This window comes from Ranitomeya imitator, chromosome 5 (genome assembly GCF_032444005.1).
Source record: "Ranitomeya imitator isolate aRanImi1 chromosome 5, aRanImi1.pri, whole genome shotgun sequence".
Taxonomy (NCBI): Eukaryota; Metazoa; Chordata; class Amphibia; order Anura; family Dendrobatidae; genus Ranitomeya; species Ranitomeya imitator.
Genome location: NC_091286.1, coordinates 176,798,666 through 176,820,358, shown reverse-complemented (window position 1 = coordinate 176,820,358; position 21,693 = coordinate 176,798,666). Strand labels below are relative to the sequence as shown.

Sequence of the window (21,693 nt, the reverse complement as noted above, 5' to 3'; positions counted from 1 at the left end):
CTACGTGACTGGGCAATATACTACGTGGCTGGGCAATATACTACGTGACTGGGCAATATACTACGTGGCTGGGCAATATACTACGTGACTGGGCAATATACTACGTGGCTGGGCAATATACTACGTGACTGGGCAATATACTACGTGACTGGGCAATATACTACGTGACTGGGCAATATACTACGTGGCTGGGCAATGTACTACGTGGCTGGACAATATACTACGTGGCTGGACAATATACTACGTGGCTGGGCAATATACTACGTGGCTGGGCAATATACTACGTGGCTGGGCAATATACTACGTGGCTGGGCAATATACTACGTGGCTGGGCAATATACTACGTGGCTGGGCAATATACTACGTGGCTGGACAATATACTACGTGGCTGGACAATATACTACGTGGCTGGGCAATATACTACGTGGCTGGGCAATATACTACGTGGCTGGGCAATATACTACGTGGCTGGGCAATATACTACATGGCTGGGCATTATACTACGTGGACATGCATATTCGAGAATACCCGATACGTTAGAATCGGGCCACCATCTAGTTTTGATATAAACATATAGAACAGAGTAGCTACATCATACAATGTGAGCTCTAACAAGGGGGAAATAATAACTCACCGACTGTGCTATGTGAAGGTAAACAACCAGATGGCCTGAAAATCAGAGAGAGATGATCAGCATGTCAGCATCCTTGAGGTCAAATTGGCTGCTGGAGAAGAAGGGGGCAAAGCTAATGCAGAGGCTGATGGGAAACTACGGAAGCATTGATGAGCAAAGATTAAATTGCATAGTAAGCAATGAAACAGGACGTAAAGCTGTAATGAGAACATTGTCAACAGATGGCCCTGTTGGATAAGTTATCACAATACAGTGATTCAATCTTATCAATACACTACAATTCAACATTACAAAGCATTGTGAACTGACTATGCATTTGTATAGAGGCATGACAATTGCCACATTCAGAAGAAATTGCGTAACAAATTGTGGGGTCCGTTTTCTATTGCCATTGGTGAAAAATAAAAAATATACGGTAATTTTTCATACCACATTTTATTAATTTCTGTGCAGTAACTGAAGGATTAAAACCTTGTCTGAATGCATTTTTGAATTGTTTGTGAGGTGCAGTTTTAAAAATGGGGAACTATTTAGGGGTTTTCATATATGCCTCTCAAAATCACTTCAAAAGTGAAGAGGTCCGTAAAAAAAGTTTGTGTGAATTTTCTTAAAAAATTAGATTTCTGCTAAATTCTTAAGCTTTCTAACATCCTATCAAAATAAAAAGACATTTCAAAAATGATTTTGAGGTAGACTTGAGAATTGTTATTTATCGACTCTTTCTGTGATACAACTGTTTTAATTAAATTCAGATGTTAAAAGTTGTTAATATTTATATTAAATACGGTAAATACAAATCATATCTGCCTAAATTTACCGCTAAGATAACGTACAATGTGTCATTACACAACATTCTCAGAATCCCTGGGATAAGTAGAAGCATTCCCGAGGTATTACCACATCACACAGATTTTAAAAATGTAGGCTGGTCAGGAAGGTGAAACTTGGCTACGGCAGAGTGGGGTTAGTTGATAAATGGAAGAATAGAAGACAATCCAAAAATGTAGTTTTGTTACAGTTTTTTTTTTAGTTTGAGACAAGCTGCTGCCTTATGTTAAGTTGACTTTGATTGGGGAATATTTTGTGTAACAGTAAACCAAGAAATGGAAGAAATGTGAAACTGCAAGTAACACTTTACATACTAAAACACTTTCTGACTACTCCAGCAAAGTAACTGTTGTATCACTTGTGTTCTTTAGCGTCCGATCACTTCTATATGTTGGGGCCACAGAAATTCCCGCCTATTCCTGGCTTCTGGTCCAGCTCTCTATGTTGTTCGTGTGGAGCATAGAATTGCTAATTTGCAGCTTCTCTGCCAGCAAGCAATTGCCAGCTCTCTCCTTGATGACAAAGATATCGCCAAACTTTCCCTGCCTCCTCGTCTCTGCTCTTACCTCACCACCGCCTTTATACCTACTATTAAGGTCAGTATGAATGTTTACTTTGGCTACATTAGTTATATTAAAAAGAAAAGTTGTCACTAGATTCATGCTGCCTGTTCCACGGCTAGCATGACAGAGCCTGACTACACGATTGCAACCAGATATGGCTTTTTTAAATACTGCAGTATTTCAGTGAAGGCATAGTTTGAAAAGCCCACCAAAGGCTATAGTGAGAGACCTGACTAGTCCAGCATAGCCCCTTGCCAGCTTCTCGCTTTTTCGCTCTGCTCCAGTTGACTGACTGGACTCTCCCAAGGGACTACAAAGCAAGAGACCGGTCAGTCACCTAGATCAGGACTAGGAGAAGCTGGCCAGTGCCTAAATGGGCTTCTCCCTATAATCTCTGGTCTGCTTTCCAAACTGTGTTTTCTCCGAAATTCCAGAGGGTTTCAGACTAAAATGTACCTAGCTTAAATCTTACATCCAGGGTCTGACTTATGCTGCCTGTGGTTTGGTCAGCATGAATCTAGTGACAGGTCCCCTTTAACACCAGAATGTGCACAGTATAATGAGAACCACTATTATGGATGTAGTTAGAAAGTGCCAGATTTATTGTAAAACATGTTTAAAATTCACTAATGAGAATTTAGTTTAAAGTATTTGCTGAGGTTGCTCATAAATTATATTGTAACCAGTATTGGGCTGTTCTAAGCTGCTCACTGGATAACGGACTTCTAAAACCTGGTAGTTTTGTGTTCTCCATTGTGTCTCTTGTTAAGCTGATTTTTTTAATACATTTTCTATTAAACATTATCCACATTTATACTGGTTTTTTTGTTCTGTTGTAGAAGTCAGGAAAGGCCGTACTGGGCCCCTGGCCCTCAAGGGAGGCCAGCATGACGGGGTCACGGGGAATGGCAGAGCCTCAGGGTGGGCAAGGGCAAGTCGGGGTTAAATAGTTTGCTTGGGCTGTGTACTTTTGAATTTGGACAGGGGGGGGCGGGGTTTGGATAAGGCAGGAAGCAGCAAGTGGGGGGAGCTTACTGAGGGTGATTTGGATAAGAAACCGACAATTTCACCTCAACTGCCACGCTCACCTGCTGGTCCGGCGGTGGCTGAACTCCCCAGTGATGGACGTGGAGGCCTTATTGCAGAGACTGCGCGAACAGGCCAGCACACAGGGCACCGAATGGCTGCAGCAGTCTATAAGCAGCTTTCTGGATGGAGTGGTGACGGGACCAGCCTAGGAATTTGCAGAGGAACGCCGGCCGCGGAGGTCCAGGCCTCCGGCGCGCTTAAACCCCGACGTCACCCCTCGGGCCCGGCGTCGTATCAGGAGCCCCTCTAGGGACCCTCCAGCAGGAGACGCGAGCGGCGGTGCAGCAGCGGCCCGCGGCAGAGTTGGGAGGAATCCGGCAGCACGGCGGGGCCTGCAGCAGGGGGAGGTGTCAGCCTCCTCCTCGGTGCGTGTGACTCACCAGGTGTCGGGACCAGGAGCGACGGGCTGCGCCAGGTCAGGTGAGCCTGCTCGGCGCAGAGGACTAGGCGCTTCCAGGAAGCGGGGGCCTTATTCCCAGGTCTCTCGGCATGTGGCATCTAACGGGCGGCGTTCTGCTGGCCCTGTCAGCAGCGCTCTGCCTGGGACGGGGCAGGGAGCTGGAGGGCTGACTTTCTCTAGCCAGCGCAGGCCGAGGCTGAGTCCATCCAAGGGGTCTGGCCATGTCACAGCTGCAGATAGGAGCACTTCCCAGCACGGGCAGCGTTACGCTGGCTCAGGCATCTTCACAGTGGCGGCGTCAGCAGCAAGGGACCCTGCACCTTCGGATGGGGTGTCACAGGACGGCAGTCGGCCATCTGACTTACCCGGGGACCAACGGATGGGAGAGCTCAGGAGAGAAGCACGTACGTCTGGCTTCAGGATCTTCGGCTGCCGGGTCCACAGCGCTCGGGCAGCTAGGTGAGGACAATCCTTTTCTTTCATGTACCCCTGTGTTAGCTCCCTCTGTCAGTGTTAGTAGGGATGTATTTATGGGGGGAGTCGGGGGGTTAGGGCTTATCATGCATGGGCTTAGAGATCTGGCGGCGCTATAGGGATCGGGGGGTTCAAACCTGGGGTCTTCTCCTTCTGCGGCATGGCTTGGGAATCCGGGGGAAGTTTTGAGTTTGAGGGGTTCTCTGGGGGGGTTCACTGATATGAGTTCTAGGAGTATGTCGTCAGATAACGTGGGGAATGATTCTGCAGCGACGAGTGCCGCCGTACCTTCAGTTAGCATGTCTGTTGCCAGTCAGGCAGGGGATGCGGAAAAAGATACCTCAGTGCGTTTGGATGACGCAGCCCGTGGGGAGGTATATGTTTGTTTCGAGGGACCGATGGGGGCACACTTAAAAAGTGAAACTAGGGAAAAAATTTGGAAAGGGGAATACGTGGAAATATTCTTGTTATTACCACTAGAGCTTTTTCAATTGGACCGGCTGCGCAAAGATGATTTAAAAAAAGAGGAGGAAGAAAAAAGGCGTTTTAGGCTGATTCCTAGGACGTTTTCTAATTGGTTACAGGCATTCGCCATTTTGGCGAGTATGATTGGTGAGAGGTCCCCCGAGAACTGCTCGGTGCTTTTTTGTTACATGGAAGCTTATCAGACTTACGGGGGCCAAGGTTGGCTCAGATACGATGAGCAATTCCGGCAACGGAAGGCCATTGGGCCCAGTATTCGGTGAGATCACAAAGATATAGCTTTGTGAATGAAGGTTATGGTCCCGTCAAGCTTCGGGTCAGGCAGCCAGTCATTTCCTGGAAGCGCTGGGGGTTCAGGGCAGTCGGGACACTCAGCGGCAATGCAGAGAGGACTGTGCTTTGCATTCAATGAAGGGTCATGTAAATTTAAGGGAAAATGCAAATTCAAGCTGAATGTGCAACTTGCGGGGGACCGCACAGGTCATCCAAATGTTTTAAGGGTGGCAGACAGAGAAGCCGAGACGGTTCTGAAAAAAGGAATGACGCCAATTCGTCTGGACTTGATGGTGCCATTTCTAAATAGGTACCCTGATTCACCAGCTGCAGCTTTGTTAGAAGGAGGTTTTCGGGATGGTTTCCGTATTCCATTCGTGGATGTGGAACATAAATTTTCCACAAAAAATTTGAAATCGGCTCTGCAATTTCCTGACGTGTTAATCCATATACAACAACGGAGTTCAAGTCCAGATTAGTATATAAAAATATCAATTTTATTACTCTTCAATGTTAATAACAATCATAATAAAATACTATATATCTGACATTACATGCTCAGCAAGGGAAAGCAACAACGGTACCAGACCTGTGTGATCAGCCACTCACTGCCATAATCAAAATAAAGTGCTTAGTGCTACTGTCCAATATAGTGGGACAGGAAAAAGAACCCCAGGACCAAATATTATTATATATCTAACATCAAATGTAACTTATTCCTCCTGGCACTTTTCCTTACCCATGTAGCAGGCAGCGGATGGTCACACAGCTAGCCCCAACGCGCGTTTCGCGTTGGCTTCTTCAGGGGGCGGTCAATTTCCTGACGTGGTTGCTAAAAAGCTGGAAAGCGAAGTTAACCCTGCTGTTCTGTTCGGTCTGGGGAGACCTATTTTGAACTTTGGTATTTTTTGGGGTGTTCAAGATGCGGTTCTGAAACTTGTGGTTGATTGACTTAAATGAGGATGGGTCGGTCGGCCACGGGTTTCAGAGCCGCATCTTGAATATTTTAAAGAATATTGAAGTTCAAAGTCGGTCATTTTTGACCAACAGAACAGCAGGGTTAAATTGGGTAGGATGGCCGGCCCTTTTCCAGTGGCGCCTATACGCAATCTGAGGGTTTCCCCATTGGACGTGGTACCAAAAAAGGAACCCAATAAATTCAGATTGATTCATCATCTGTCCATTCCGAAATGGTCCTCAGTAAATGACGGAATTGAACCTCAGTTATGTACGGTGATTTACACTTAATTTGATGCGGCTATGGATTGGGTGCGGGTATGTGGGGGTGGCGCACTGTTTGCAAAAACAGATATCGAAGCGGCTTTCAGGCTACTACTGGTTCACCCGGAGAGTATGCATCTCCTGGGTTGCTATTGGGATGGAGGTTTTTACGTTGATTGCTGTCTCCCCATGGGTTGTTCCCTTTCCTGCGCGTACTTCGAAACTTTTAGCACCTTTTTGGAGTGGGTGGTGAAAGACGTGTCGGGCTTGAAATCCTGCATTCACTATCTGGATGACTTCCTGTTTATAAGCCCGGCTCAAAGTACCGATTGCTTGGTGCTATTGCACACTATGGAGAGAGTGTGCAAGATTTTCGGGGTTCCTTTAGCTCCAGACAAAACTGTGGGTCCAGTTACTGTTCTGAGTTTTCTGGGTTTAGAAATCGATACCTTAGAAATGGGGTGCAGGTTGCCTGGGGATAAGGTTAGCGCTCTGAGCGAAGAGGTGTCTAGGGCATGTAGTGCTAAAAAATTGAAGCTGAGGGAGGTACAATCTTTGCTTGGCAAATTGAACTTCGTTTGCCTTATTATGCCGATGGGAAGGGCATTCTGCCGCAGGTTGTCGTTGGCGACCAGGGGCGTTCGATCTCCAGTTCATTTTATCAGACTAATGAAGGAATTGCGTGAAGATTTGGCAGTATGGGCAAATTTTTGGGAAAATTACAACGGAAAGTCTATCTGGATAAAACCGGTTGTGAATTCAGATGATTTCGGTTTCATCATTGCCATGGTGGATGATGGTGGTTTTGGTTTGTTTTTTCAAGGCAGTTGGTTGTTGGCTGAATGGCCTGGTTTCTGGCAGGAGCAAGATTGGCTACAAAATGGGGTTCTTCCTCATTTGATCGCTATCGTTGTTGCGTTGTCGTTATGGGGTAACAGTGTGCGAGACAGGAAGATTCGTTTTCCATGTGGGTCCGATGCGTTTGCCGTGGCGATAAATTCACTGTCGGCTGATTCACCGGCGGTAGTAAAATTTTTACAGTGTTTGGTGTTTTTGGGCTTATCTTTGAATTTGTGGATTGTGGCGGAGGTCAGGTCGATGGCTTCTAACCCTGTCTCTGTTGCTCTTTCTCACTTGCAGGGAGATCGTTTTCGAGAATTGGTACCTCAGGCGGAGTCGACAGGCCGAGAGTGCCCAGCGGAGTTATGGAAGCTTCCTGGCGGGCAGTAGATTATCTGTTTCAGAACTCTTTATTGGCTAGGTCGTGGAGTCAGTATCAGCAGGCATGGGGTACTTGGGAAGAGTGGGGTGTTTCTTTAGGGGTGGGACTACAGGATGAGAGCAGATTATTGTTGATCGGGCATTTTAAAGAGTCAGGTTGGTCCGTGTCTAGACTGAACAAGTTGTTGGCGGGCATTGCATTCGGTTTCAAGGCTCGGGGCCTTAAGGATGTCACAAAGTCTTTTTTCGTAGTTCAGACGTTAAAGGGATGGAGAAAAGGTTGGGCGGTGAGCGATAAAAGACGCCCGGTATCATACGAGGTATTGTTAATTTTGGGCAATCAGTTAGCTTCGGTCTGTTCATCGCAATGGGAAATAATTCCTTTTAAGGCGGCCTTCGCATTAGCGTTCTTTGGAGCCTTTCGATTAGGGGAGTTGGTCAGCCCCTCTAAAAGAACCAAAGGTGGTTTGCTGAGGGACGACATGGACGTGTATATTGATAGGGTAGTCATTCGGCTTCAATTTTCTAAGACAGACAGTCAAGGTAAAGGCTGTAAAGTGGTGTTATTTAAGGTGGCCAGTTCCCCGTTATGCCAGTCCTGTGTGTCAATGCTTTCATGGGGATGGGCGGAGGATTCTCCAACACCCTTTTGGTCCATGAGGACGGTTCCTTTTTATCTCGATTTCAGTTCATAGCGGTTTTTAAGAAATGTTTGATCACAGGGGGAATTTCAGCGGGGGATTACAGTGGGCACTCATTTGGAATTGGCGCAGCGACGGAAGCTGCCAGGAGGGGCCTGGGCGAGGAGGTGGTAAAAAAGATCGGTCGGTGGGAGTCGAGGAGATTCATTTCCTATATCCGCCCGAACTTGGTCTAATGGTTTAATAGTTGAATTGTTTTTTTCTTACTGTTGTGTTATCTATTTCAGGCCGCGAGCATCGGCTGGTGTGGATCATGGGCCACTCTTTTGTTTTTTGGGCGGCTTTGCGGGCCGCAATTCGGCTGGACGGGTGGCAACTGGGGTTCTCAAGAGAGACAGCGATTCTGCGGTGGATCGGGAAACGCGAAATTATATGGAGCCTGCTTTTGCCGGAGCTCCACCAGTTTGTTCGTTTGGATCGAGCTTCGGATGTGGTAGTAATTCATTTGGGCGGGAATGACTTGGGCAAAAGGCCCTGTAGGGAATTGATAAAGGACATAAAGTTCGACATTTTAAGACATTGGGCAGTGTTTCCGAAGTTGTTAGTTGTCTGGTCGGATATTATCCCGGGGAAGGTGTGGCGAGGTGCTCACTCGATTGAGGGGATAAATAAGGCCAGAATAAAAGTAAATAGGGCGGTATCTCGGTTCATGGCGCGGAATGGGGCATTGGTAGTGCGTCATGTAAATTTGGAATCCGGAAAGGGCAAATATTGGAGGGCGGATGGCGTGCATTTAAATGCAATCGGGGTTGACATGTGGTGTCTCGCTGTTCAGGAAGGAATTGAGACGGGTTTGAAGGTTTGGAGGGACACAAATTTTTGAGGTGTCAAAACATTTATGTTGGGGAGGTAGGTCCTCGAAGTTGGTGGAAAGAGGGGAATGGCAGATTCTAGGGGGGGGACCTCTAGTGGTCCTGGACTCCCCCGGAGTGGATTGCGAGTGGATGTGGTAGATTAGCCCGTGGAGGGGCTGATTAAAGGATTTGGTAATCGGTTGGTTTGGTCGGGTTGGTCATTATCTGCCTCCGAGTTGGTGCTCAGCGGCTGGAGGCAAGACTAAAGGTACCTTCACACATAATGATTTCGTTAACGATATCGTTGCAACGTCACGCAGGCCCCTGCTGGGAGATCGTTGGTCGTTGGGGAATGATCAGGACCTTTTTTTGGTCGCTGATCACCCGCTGTCATCGCTGGATCGGCGTATGTGACGCCGATCCAGCGATGTGTTCACTTGTAACCAGGGTAAATATCGGGTTACTAAGCGCAGGGCCGCGCTTAGTAACCCGATATTTATCCTGGTTACCATTGTAAAAGTAAAAAAAAAAAAAAAAAATACATACTCACATTCTGATGTCTGTCACGTCCCCCGCCGGCGTCCACAGGGTTAAAACTGCTTTCGGCAGGAGCGCTGCTAATGCACATGCTCCGGCCGTCAGCTTCCCTGCACTGACTGTCAGCGCCGGCTGTAAAGCTGAGCACAGCGGTGACGTCACCGCTGTGCTCTGCTTTACGGCCAGCGCTGACACAGTCAGTGCAGGGAAGCTCTCGGCAGCAGCGGGTGCATTAGCAGCGCTCCTGCCGAAAGCAATTTTAACCCTGTGGATGCCAGCAGGGGACATGACAGACATCAGAATCTGAGTATGTAGTGTTTTTTTTTTTTTTTACTTTTACAATGGTAGCCAGGATAAATATCGGGTTACTAAGCGCGGCCCTGCACTTAGTAACCCGATGTTTACCCTGGTTACCCAGGTGCTGCAGGGGGACTTCGGCATCGTTGAAGACAGTTTCAATAATGCCGACGTCGTTCCCCTGATCGTTGGTCGCTGGAGAGAGCTGTCTGTGTGACAGCTCCCCAGCGACCACAAAACGACTTACCAACGATCACGGCCAGGTCGTATCGCTGGTCGTGATTATTGGTAAGTCGTTTAGTGTAACGGTACCCTAAGCCTGGAGGCCAAAGTACACAATTTGAATTTCTGCAAGGTTATTTTTGAGGCTTCGAGGACCACCACTCCCTGGGGGGATATTGTTTACATGTTGTATTTATGTTTAATAAAAGGCTGCTGTGGCCATTTAATCCAAATCTGGTGTAATGTCGTTATTCAGGAGGGGATCTTACGATAAGGCAGTTTACGAGAGATCCGATGCAGTAAGTAATTAAGGTTAGGCGTTTAAGTCAGTAAAGGCGGTCATGAGTCACGTGTACCCCTTACGTCAAGTAGCAACCAGATTAAGCTGTATAAGAATCAAGTTGTGATCATATTATAGCAGTATTTTTGTTGCTAGCATTATGCAGTAAAACATTCTTTTACTGCATGACAAAAACAAGGTTTAAACTAACCCTAATCCAGCCACTATACACCTTCTTGCTAGGCCAAGCATGCCTGTTTATTTCTATGGATGGAGGGTATAATGCTCTGCAAGAGATCCCAGGCAGCGACTTATCTACTGCAGGTCTCAACAGTCACATATAGAGAAATTCATCATACCTGACCCTACCATCTACTATATAATTGTCTAAGGGTCACCTCCGTCTGTCTGTCTTTCTTTCTGTCTGTCACGGATATTTATTGGTCGTGGCCTCTGTCTGTCAAGGAAATCCAAGTCGCTGATTGGTCGTGGCAAAACGCCCACGATCATTGCCACGACCAATCAGCGATGGGCACAGTCCGGCGGCAAAATGGCCGCTCCTTCCTCCCCGCAGTCAGTGCCCGCACCATACTCCCCTCCAGTCAGCCCTCACACAGGTTTAATGACAACTTTAATGAACCGCGTTATGCCGCGGTGTAACGCACTCCATTAACGCAGCTATTAACCCCGTGTGACCAACTTTTTACTATTGATGCTGTGTATGCAGCATCAATAGTAAAAAGATCTAATGTTACAAATAATAATAATAAAAAAAAGGTTATTCTCACCCTCCGACGTGGCGCGCTGTCCTCGGCAGTGCAAGCGGCAGGTTCCGGTGCCAAGGATGCTATGCGAGAAGGACCTTCCATGACGTCACGGTCATGTGACTGCGACGTCCTCACAGGTCCTGCGCTCATACCAACCCTGGGACCGGAAGCTGCCGCATGCACCGCACACAGGCACCAGGACTTCAAGGGGCCTACGGAAGGTGAGTATATGTTTATTTTTTATTTTAAGTCTTTATTAACCACGGATATAGTGCCCACATTGCTACGGTACATACTACATGGGCTGTGTTACATACTGCGTGGGCTGCGTTATATACTACATGGCTGCTATGTACTACGTGGGCAGTGTTATATACTATGTGGGCAATGTTATACACTGCGTGGACTACGTTATATACTACATGGCTGCTATATACTATGTGGGCAGTGTTATATACTATGTGGGCAATGTTATATATGCGTGGGCTGCGTTATATACTACATGGCTGCTATATACTACGTGGGCAGTGTTATATATTGTGTGGGCTGCGTTATATACTACATGGCTGCTATATACTACGTGGGCAGTGTTGTATACTATGTGGGCAGTGTTATATACTGTGTGAGCTGCGTTATATACTGTTTGGGCTGTGTTATATACTGTTTGGGCTGTGTTATATACTGTGTGGCCACTGTTATATACTGCATGGCCTGTATTAATGCATCGGGTATTCAAGAATATGTCGTGGCCTGTGCTATGTACTATGTGGCTGCTATATACATACATATTCTAGAATACACGATGCGTTAGAATCGGGCCACCATCTAGTACGTAACATATTGCTCAATATATAATGATGTAAAACTAGTTAGTAAGACAGCTAGTATTTATACTCCTTTATATTGTGCTGTTTTTCTATGATTATCGATATTTGTTTGGTTTACATTCTATCTAGCCTCCCATACCAGACCCTAATAATATGAGAGATTTTGTCAGTTATCCGACATCCGGAAATGAGAGGCTGCACTGCACTATGAAGAGGACAGAGGATGACCCAGAGGTTGGGGGGCCATGCTACACACTTTATTTGGAATACGTGGGTGGATTGGTGCCTGTTCTCAAAGGACGTCGGATTAGCAAGCTGCGCCCTGAGTTTGTGATCATGGATCCTAAAACAGATGGCAAAACAGGTATTTCTCCTGCTTTATTAACAGGATGTAATCTTCTAAACTTAAATTTCTTGTGATCATAAAGTAAATTTTTTAGCAAACGAAAACTTTATTTCTCAAAAGAGAAAACCTAAGCCTGCACAATTCTCGTTTCTCCCCCCCCCCCCCCCCCCCATAAAAAAAGAATACTTGATGGCTCTTTAAGGGAAGCTCTCACCACATTTGATCTCTCTAAACTTTTAATATGGGCATACAGGCTATAGGCAGCTGAAAACAGTCCTCCATCTGTGTCTCATATCAGTAGTGGTGTTGCTGAGAAATCCTCTTTTATCACTTTATATAAGTGACCTCTTCCAGGCTCTGGGAGGATGTTGCCTGGAAAATTACTCCCCTGAGCTTGTTTTTTTTTAATTCATTTATTAAACATCAAAAGAAAAAGAACAATAAGACGTACATGTTGCTTGCAACCAAGCCAGTACAAATGTATAGCACAAGTCATATAAGCACATATCTTGGTACATAGACCCAGTCGCAGAAAACTTAAAGTAATACAGTATATCCACGGACCTGTAATAAAACTCTAAAACTGTCTTGCTGCCAAAACCAATTCCATTTTAATTGTGTTTAAATGTTGAAATGAGGCGCGAACCAATGTAGAATTCTACCATTTATTATAATGAGGCAAGGCTATCTGTCCCGTGATGACATGGTGAGGTATGATGAGTTCCATATATCCCAGATCTTTTCAAATTTTCCCATGCAAACCCTATTCTGGTATAATGTGCGTTCATAAGGTATAACTGAATTTACCAGATCAATCCAGGCCCTAAGGGACGGGTGATAGTTTCCCATCCAGAGCAAAGCTATTATTTTCCTTGCCAGAAAAAGCGTTTCTCTCAAAAAAATTTCAACATGGTGCCCCCACGTCTTTTCTTCCAGCACCCCGAATAAACATATTAATGGGTTCAAAGGAACGGGGATATGTACAAGGGAGGTTAGTAATGATGTCACCTCACTCCAAAAGGATTGAATAACTGGACATCCCCATATGTAAAAAATCTGCTTCGCCATATGGCATCTCAGACATTCTGAATAGTCCAACCCATTTTAAATAGTCGTGACGGGGTTAAATATGATTGATGTATTATATATAGTTGGATCATCTTACTGTTGGCTGAAGGGGACACCCTAGATGGGGATTCAAGAATTGTCTCCCAGTCCTCATCTTGAAGGTCAGGAACTAGGAGTTTCCATTTTTATTTAACCGGCAATACCGTCGAGTAGTGTTGAGCCACCTCCCTAGTGTTCGGATTCGGTTCGTCGATCAGGGAAGTGTTCGCCGAACTGTTCGTTGAACGTTTGACGAACACCGTCGAACCCCATTGAAACCAATGGCAGGCAAACACATGGAAAACACATGGAAAACACATAGAAAACACCTTAAAAGGTGTCCAAAAGCTGACAAACTGCTCAGAAGACACAACAAACATGGAAAAGTCACAACTGCATATAGTCATGTGAAAAGAAAAGAGGTGGAGGAGTAAAAGAATGAGGAGACACAGATATAGGCATGTCATGCCCTTCTAAAATCAAGAAAGGCTGGAGTAAAAATCTAAACTCACTCTACCAACACCCAGACGTCTTGACAAAAAAAATAAAAAATATATCTTTAGGTAGAATGGCGGCGGGTCCATTCAGAGCACTTTTCTTAGAAGACGTAGTGGTACCCCCATTGGGAGTTGTGCCAAAAAATGAACCCAATACATCCAGACTAATCCACCATTTGTCATATCCAAGGGGCAGGTCAGTAAATGTACTGTACCTCCTTTGACGAGGCAATCAGGCGGGTCAAGAAGTTGGTAAGGGGCACCCTAATGGCCAAAACAGACATTGAGGGGGCGTTCCGGTTACTACCTGTGCCTCCGAATAGTGTCTTCCCATTGGGCTGCTTCTGTGAAGGAGCATACTACATAGATCGCTGTTTGCCCATGGGGTGCTCCATATCCTGCTCACTATTTGAGGCGTTTAGTTGCTTCCTTGAATGTGTCGTCATGGACGTTTGTAAGGCGGCACATATTATCCATTGCCTCGCCCAAAAGATTCGCCACAGTGTGAAAACACGCGGTAGTCCACCTGTGAGAAGGAGAGAGCTGGAGGTAGAGTGGACACTCCAGAGCCGAGGGGTTAGATTGAGAAAGAAAGAAGGAGGTGTAGCTTGCTTCATGGGTGGGGTACTTTGCTGAGTAGGAGAAATTGCTACTAGGCCCAAAAGGATTTCCTGGGCCAGATGCCGTTAAAAAATAGTACTTAGGTAAACAAGCGGTGTAGCTTGCTTCATGGGTGGGGTACTCTGCTGAGTAGCACAAAATGCTATCAGGTACAAAACGATTTCCTGGGCTAGATGCAGGTAAAAATTAGTAATTGGATCAACAGGCGGTGTAGCTTGCTTCATGGGTGGGGTACGCTGCTGAGTATCACTAAATTCTACTAGGCCCAAACGGATTTCCTGGGCTAGATGCAATTACAAAATAGTAGTTAGGTAAACAGGCCTTGTAGCTTGTGTTATGATCTTGTGGCCTAAGAGCAGCATGAGACGTACTCTGGAGAAGGTGGTACCTGTACTGAACGCAGACCCTGAACTTAACAACACAACTAGATGTAGCCGTGGGATGTACCTAACGCTCCCTAGACACCTCAACACAGCCTGAGGACTAAATACCCCTAAAGATAGAAACGGAAAACTATCTTGCCTCAGAGAAAATCCCCAAAGGAATGACAACCCCCCACAAATATTGACTGTGAGAGGAGAGGGAAATGACATACGCAGACTGAAATCAGAATTTAGCAGAGGAGGCCATTCTAGCTAAATATAAAGTATAGTACAGAGAACTATGCGTTCAGTATTAAAACACTAGAAAATATCCACCACAGAAAATACAAAACTCCACATCTGACTAAAGACATGGAGGGTATATCTGCATCTCCAGAGATACCGCTTGGCTGCAAAAAATCCTTTCACAGACAAGCTGGACAAGACAATACATGAAAATGCACAGAACTAAAAGGCCCACAGCATGTGGACAGCCGAAACAAAGCCAGGACTTATCTTTGAAGAAAAGCACAGCAAACAGGAGAGACCAGAAAGGGATGTGAATCCTCCAAAAACAATGGACAACTGGCACTGACTAAAGGATCAAGCAGGACTAAATAGCTGAGTTAAAATTGCAAAAAGTGAACACACCTGATAGATGCTGTGATTCACAGACAGCAGCACTACCACTCATAACCACCGGAGGAAGCCCAAGAGCAGAATTCACAACAGTACCCCCCCCTTGAGGAGGGGTCACCGAACCCTCACCAGAGCCCCTAGGCCGATCAGGACGAGCCAAATGAAAGGCACGAACCAAATCGTCAGCATGAACATCGGAGGCAACAACCCAAGAATTATCCTCCTGGCCATAACCCTTCCATTTGACCAGATACTGAAGCTTCCGCCTCGAAAAACGAGAATCCAAAATCTTCTCAACCACATACTCCAACTCCCCATCAATCAACACCGGAGCCGGAGGATCAACAGAGGGAACAACGGGCACCACATACTTCCGCAACAAAGATCTATGGAAAACATTATGGATGGAAAAAGAGGCTGGAAGGGCCAAACGAAAAGACACTGGATTGATAATCTTAGAAATCTTACAAGGACCAATAAACCGAGACTTGAACTTCGGGGAAGAAACCTTCATAGGAACATGACGGGAAGACAACCAGACCAAATCCCCAACCCGAAGCCGGGAACCAACACACCGACGACGGTTAGCAAAACGCTGAGCCTCCTCCTGAGACAACACCAAATTGTCCACCACATGAGCCCAAATCTGCTGCAACCTGTCAACCACAGAATCCACACCAGGACAGTCAGAAGGCTCAACCTGCCCAGAAGAAAAACGAGGATCAAAACCAAAATTACAAAAGAAAGGCGAAACCAAAGTAGCCAAACTAGCCCAATTATTAAGGGCAAACTCGGCCAATGGCAAGAAGGCCACCCAATCATCCTGATCAGCAGACACAAAGCATCTCAAATAGGTTTCCAAAGTCTGATTAGTTCGCTCGGTTTGGCCATTTGTCTGAGGATGAAATGCGGAAGAAAAAGACAAATCAATGCCCAGCCTAGCACAAAAGGCCCGCCAAAACTTAGAAACAAACTGGGAACTTCTATCGGACACAATATTCTCCGGAATGCCATGCAAACGAACCACATGCTGAAAAAATAACGGAACCAAATCAGAAGAGGAAGGCAATTTAGGCAAAGGTACCAAATGAACCATCTTAGAAAATCGGTCACAAACCACCCAGATAACAGACATCCTCTGGGAAATCGGAAGCTCTGAAATAAAATCCATAGAAATATGCGTCCAAGGTCTCTCAGGGACCGGCAAAGGCAGAAGCAACCCACTAGCGCGGGAACAGCAAGGCTTAGCCTGCGCACAAATCCCACAGGACTGCACAAAAGAACGCACATCCCGCGACAAAAAAGGCCACCAAAAGGAACTACCAACCAAATCTCTGGTACCAAAAATCCCAGGATGGCCAGCCAACACAGAACAATGAACCTCAGAAATCACTTTACTAGTCCATCTATCAGGAACAAACAGTTTCCCCACTGGACAGCGGTCAGGTTTATTAGCCTGAAATTCCTGAAGAACCCGTAGTAAATCAGGGGAGATGGCAGAAAGAATAACCCCTTCCTTCAAAATGCCGACCGGCTCAAGAACCCCAGGGGAATCAGGAACAAAACTCCTAGAGAGGGCATCCGCCTTAACATTCTTAGTACCAGGAATGTATGAGACCACAAAATCAAAACTGGAGAAAAACAGGGACCATCGAGCCTGTCTAGGATTCAGCCGTTTGGCAGACTCGAGGTAAATCAGATTCTTATGATTGGTCAGGACCACAATACGGTGCTTGGCCCCCTCAAGCCAATGTCGCCACTCCTCAAATGCCCACTTCATAGCCAACAACTCCCGATTGCCGACATCATAATTGCGTTCCGCAGACGAAAACTTCCGAGAAAAGAAGGCACACGGTTTCATCAAGGAACCATCAGAATTCCTCTGAGACAAAACGGCCCCTGCCCCAATCTCAGACGCGTCAACCTCAACCTGAAATGGAAGAGAAACATCCGGCTGACGCAACACAGGGGCAGAAGTAAATCGGCGTTTAAGCTCCTGAAAGGCAGAAACAGCCGCGGAGGACCAATTTGTCACATTAGCACCTTTCTTTGTCAAATCGGTCAGAGGCTTAACCACACTGGAGAAGTTGGCAATGAAACGACGATAAAAATTAGCAAATCCCAAGAATTTCTGAAGGCTCTTCACAGATGTGGGTTGAATCCAATCTAACTGGGTCGAAGTGACCAGTGGGGTACCGCAGGGATCAGTATTGGGACCTGTTCTCTTCAACATATTCATTAATGATCTGGTAGAAGGTTTACACAGTAAAATATCGATATTTGCAGATGATACAAAACTATGTAAAGCAGTTAATACAAGAGAAGATAGTATTCTGCTACAGATGGATCTGGATAAGTTGGAAACTTGGGCTGAAAGGTGGCAGATGAGGTTTAACAATGATAAATGTAAGGTTATACACATGGGAAGAGGGAATCAATATCACCATTACACACTGAACGGGAAACCACTGGGTAAATCTGACAGGGAGAAGGACTTGGGGATCCTAGTTAATGATAAACTTACCTGGAGCAGCCAGTGCCAGGCAGCAGCTGCCAAGGCAAACAGGATCATGGGGTGCATTAAAAGAGGTCTGGATACACATGATGAGAGCATTATACTGCCTCTGTACAAATCCCTAGTTAGACCGCACATGGAGTACTGTGTCCAGTTTTGGGCACCGGTGCTCAGGAAGGATATAATGGAACTAGAGAGAGTACAAAGGAGGGCAACAAAATTAATAAAGGGGATGGGAGAACTACAATACCCAGATAGATTAGCGAAATTAGGATTATTTAGTCTAGAAAAAAGACGACTGAGGGGCGATCTAATAACCATGTATAAGTATATAAGGGGACAATACAAATATCTCGCTGAGGATCTGTTTATACCAAGGAAGGTGACGGGCACAAGGGGGCATTCTTTGCGTCTGGAGGAGAGAAGGTTTTTCCACCAACATAGAAGAGGATTCTTTACTGTTAGGGCAGTGAGAATCTGGAATTGCTTGCCTGAGGAGGTGGTGATGGCGAACTCAGTCGAGGGGTTCAAGAGAGGCCTGGATGTCTTCCTGGAGCAGAACAATATTGTATCATACAATTATTAGGTTCTGTAGAAGGACGTAGATCTGGGTATTTATTATGATGGAATATAGGCTGAACTGGATGGACAAATGTCTTTTTTCGGCCTTACTAACTATGTTACTATGTTACTATGAATGGCCTGAACCTTAACCGGATCCATTTCTACAGATGAGGGAGAAAAAATGAAGCCCAAAAAAGAAACCTTCTGCACTCCAAAGAGGCACTTCGACCCCTTCACAAACAAAGCATATCACGGAGGATCTGAAATACCATACTGACCTGCTTCACATGAGACTCCCAATCATCGGAAAAAATCAAAATATCATCCAAATATACAACCATGAATTTATCAAGATAACTCCGAAAGATATCATGCATGAAGGACTGGAACACAGATGGGGCATTAGAGAGTCCGAATGGCATCACAAGGTATTCAAAATGGCCTTCGGGCGTATTAAATGCAGTTTTCCATTCGTCACCCTGCTTAATACGAATAAGATTATATGCCCCTCGAAGGTCAATCTTAGTAAACCAGCTAGTCCCCTTAATCCTAGCAAACAAATCAGTAAGCAAAGGCAAAGGGTATTGAAATTTGACCGTGATCTTATTCAAGAGGCGATAACCAATACAGGGTCTCAAGGAGCCATCCTTCTTGGCAACAAAAAAAAAACCTCCCAATGGTGAAGAAGATGGCCGAATATGCCCCTTCTCCAAAGACTCCTTAATATAGCTCCGCATAGCGGCATGTTCTGGCACAGACAGGTTGAAAAGTCGGCCCTTAGGGAACTTACAACCTGTAATCAAATCAATAGCACAATCACAGTCCCTATGCAATGGAAGGGAACTGGATTTGGGCTCATCGAATACATCCTGGAAATCTGACAAAAACTCAGGAATTTCAGAAGAGGGGGAAGAGGACATTGACATCAAAGGAACGTGACCATGAACCCCCTGACAACCCCAACTAGTCACAGACATAGATCTCCAATCCAACACCGGATTATGTACCTGTAACCATGGAAAACCCAGCACAATATCATCATGCAAATTATGCAACACCAGAAAATGACAAACTTCCTGATGGGCTGGCGCCATGCGCATGTTCAGCTGTGTCCAAAACTGAGGTTTATTTTTAGCCAACGGTGTAGCATCAATGCCCCTTAAAGGAATAGGGTTCTGCAAAGGTTGCAAGGGAAAACCACAACGTCTGGTAAATTCTAAGTCCATTAAGTTCAGAGCGGCGCCTGAATCGACAAATGCCATGACAGAAAATGATGATAATGAGCAGATCAAGGTCACAGATAACAGAAATTTAGGTTGTACAGTACTGATGGTAACAGAAGTAGCGATTCTCTTAGTACGCTTAGGGCAATCAGAAATAACATGAGCAGAATCGCCGCAGTAAAAACACAACCCATTCTGATGCCTGAATCCTTGACATGCAGCTCTAGACAAAATCCTATCACACTGCATAGGCTCAGGACTCCGCTCAGAGGACAACTGTTATGACCTGGTGGTCAGGACAATAATGGACCTGGTGGTTAAGAGCACACGGAATGACCTGATAGTTACTGATAATAAAGGACGAGCTCTGGGACGTGGGAACTCTGCTGACCGCAATCCCTAAACCTATCAAACACACTAGAAATAGCCGTGGATTGCGCCTAACGCTCCCTATGCAACTCGGCACAGCCTAAGAAACTAGCTAGCCCTGAAGATAGAAAAATAAAGCCTACCTTGCCTCAGAGAAATTCCCCAAAGGAAAAGGCAGCCCCCCACGTATAATGACGGTGAGTAAAGATGAAAATACAAACACAGAGATTAAATAGATTTAGCAAAGTGAGGCCCGACTTACTGAACAGACCGAGGATAGGAAAGGTTACTTTGCGGTCAGCACAAAAACCTACAAAAAGACCACGCAGAGGGCGCAAAAAGACCCTCCGCACCGACTCACGGTGCGGAGGTGCTCCCTCTGCGTCCCAGAGCTTCCAGCAAGCAAGACAACAAATAAATAGCAAGCTGGACAGAAAAATAGAAAACCCAAGAAATACAAGCTGGAACTTAGCTTCTGATGGGAAGACAGGTCACTAGAACGATCCAGGAGTGAACTAGACCAATACTGGAACATTGACAGGTGGCATGGAGCAAAGATCTAAGTTTGGTTAAATAGAGCAGCAGCTAAGGAATTAACCTCGTCACCTGTGAAACTCAGAAACACCCACCAGAGGAAGTCCATGGACAGAACCAGCTGAAGTACCATTCATGACCACAGGAGGGAGCCCGACAACAGAATTCACAACATTACCCCCACCCCCTTGAGGAGGGGTCACCGAACCCTCACCAGAGCCCCCAGGCCGACCAGGATGAGCCAAATGAAAGGCACGAACCAGATCGGCAGCATGAACATCAGAGGCAAAAACCCAGGAATTATCTTCCTGACCATAACCCTTCCACTTGACCAGGTACTGGAGTTTCCGTCTCGAAACACGAGAATCCAAAATCTTCTCCACCACATACTCCAACTCCCCCTCAACTAACACCGGGGCAGGAGGATCAACGGATGGAACCACAGGCGCCACGTATCTCCGCAATAACGACCTATGGAACACATTATGGATGGCAAAAGAAGCAGGAAGGGCCAAACGAAATGACACAGGATTGATAACCTCAGAAATCTTATACGGACCAATGAAACGAGGCTTAAACTTAGGAGAGGAAACCTTCATAGGAACATAACGAGACGACAACCAAACCAAATCCCCAACACGAAGTCGGGGACCCACACAGCGCCGGCGGTTAGCGAAACGTTGAGCCTTCTCCTGGGACAATGTCAAATTGTCCACCACATGAGTCCAAATCTGCTGCAACCTATCCACCACAGTATCTACACCAGGACAGTCTGAAGACTCAACCTGCCCTGAAGAGAAACGAGGATGGAAACCAGAATTGCAGAAAAACGGCGAAACCAAAGTAGCCGAGCTGGCCCGATTATTAAGGGCGAACTCAGCCAACGGCAAAAAGGACACCCAATCATCCTGATCAGCAGAAACAAAGCATCTCAGATATGTTTCCAAAGTTTGATTAGTTCGTTCGGTTTGGCCATTTGTCTGAGGATGGAAAGCCGAGGAAAAAGACAAATCAATGCCCATCTTAGCACAAAAGGATCGCCAAAACCTTGAAACAAACTGGGAACCTCTGTCAGAAACGATGTTCTCCGGGATACCATGTAAACGAACCACATGCTGGAAAAATAATGGCACCAAATCAGAGGAGGAAGGCAATTTAGACAAAGGTACCAAATGGGCCATCTTAGAAAAGCGATCACAAACCACCCAAATGACCGACATATTTTGAGAGACGGGGAGATCCGAAATAAAATCGATAGAAATACGCGTCCAGGGCCTCTTCGGGACCGGCAAGGGCAAAAGCAAC

General features: G+C 45.9%; 1 protein-coding gene across 1 annotated transcript in view; it reads left to right on the top strand.

The window, feature by feature from the left end:
- Positions 1–21,693, top strand: part of TULP4 (TUB like protein 4) — an 860,077-nt gene that overhangs the window by 553,279 nt on the left and 285,105 nt on the right. Inside the window, exons 8-9 of the mRNA XM_069769358.1 lie at positions 1,834–2,058; positions 11,741–11,975. Coding sequence (XP_069625459.1) covers positions 1,834–2,058; positions 11,741–11,975 — 460 coding nt within the window. The remainder of the gene's footprint in view (positions 1–1,833; positions 2,059–11,740; positions 11,976–21,693) is intronic.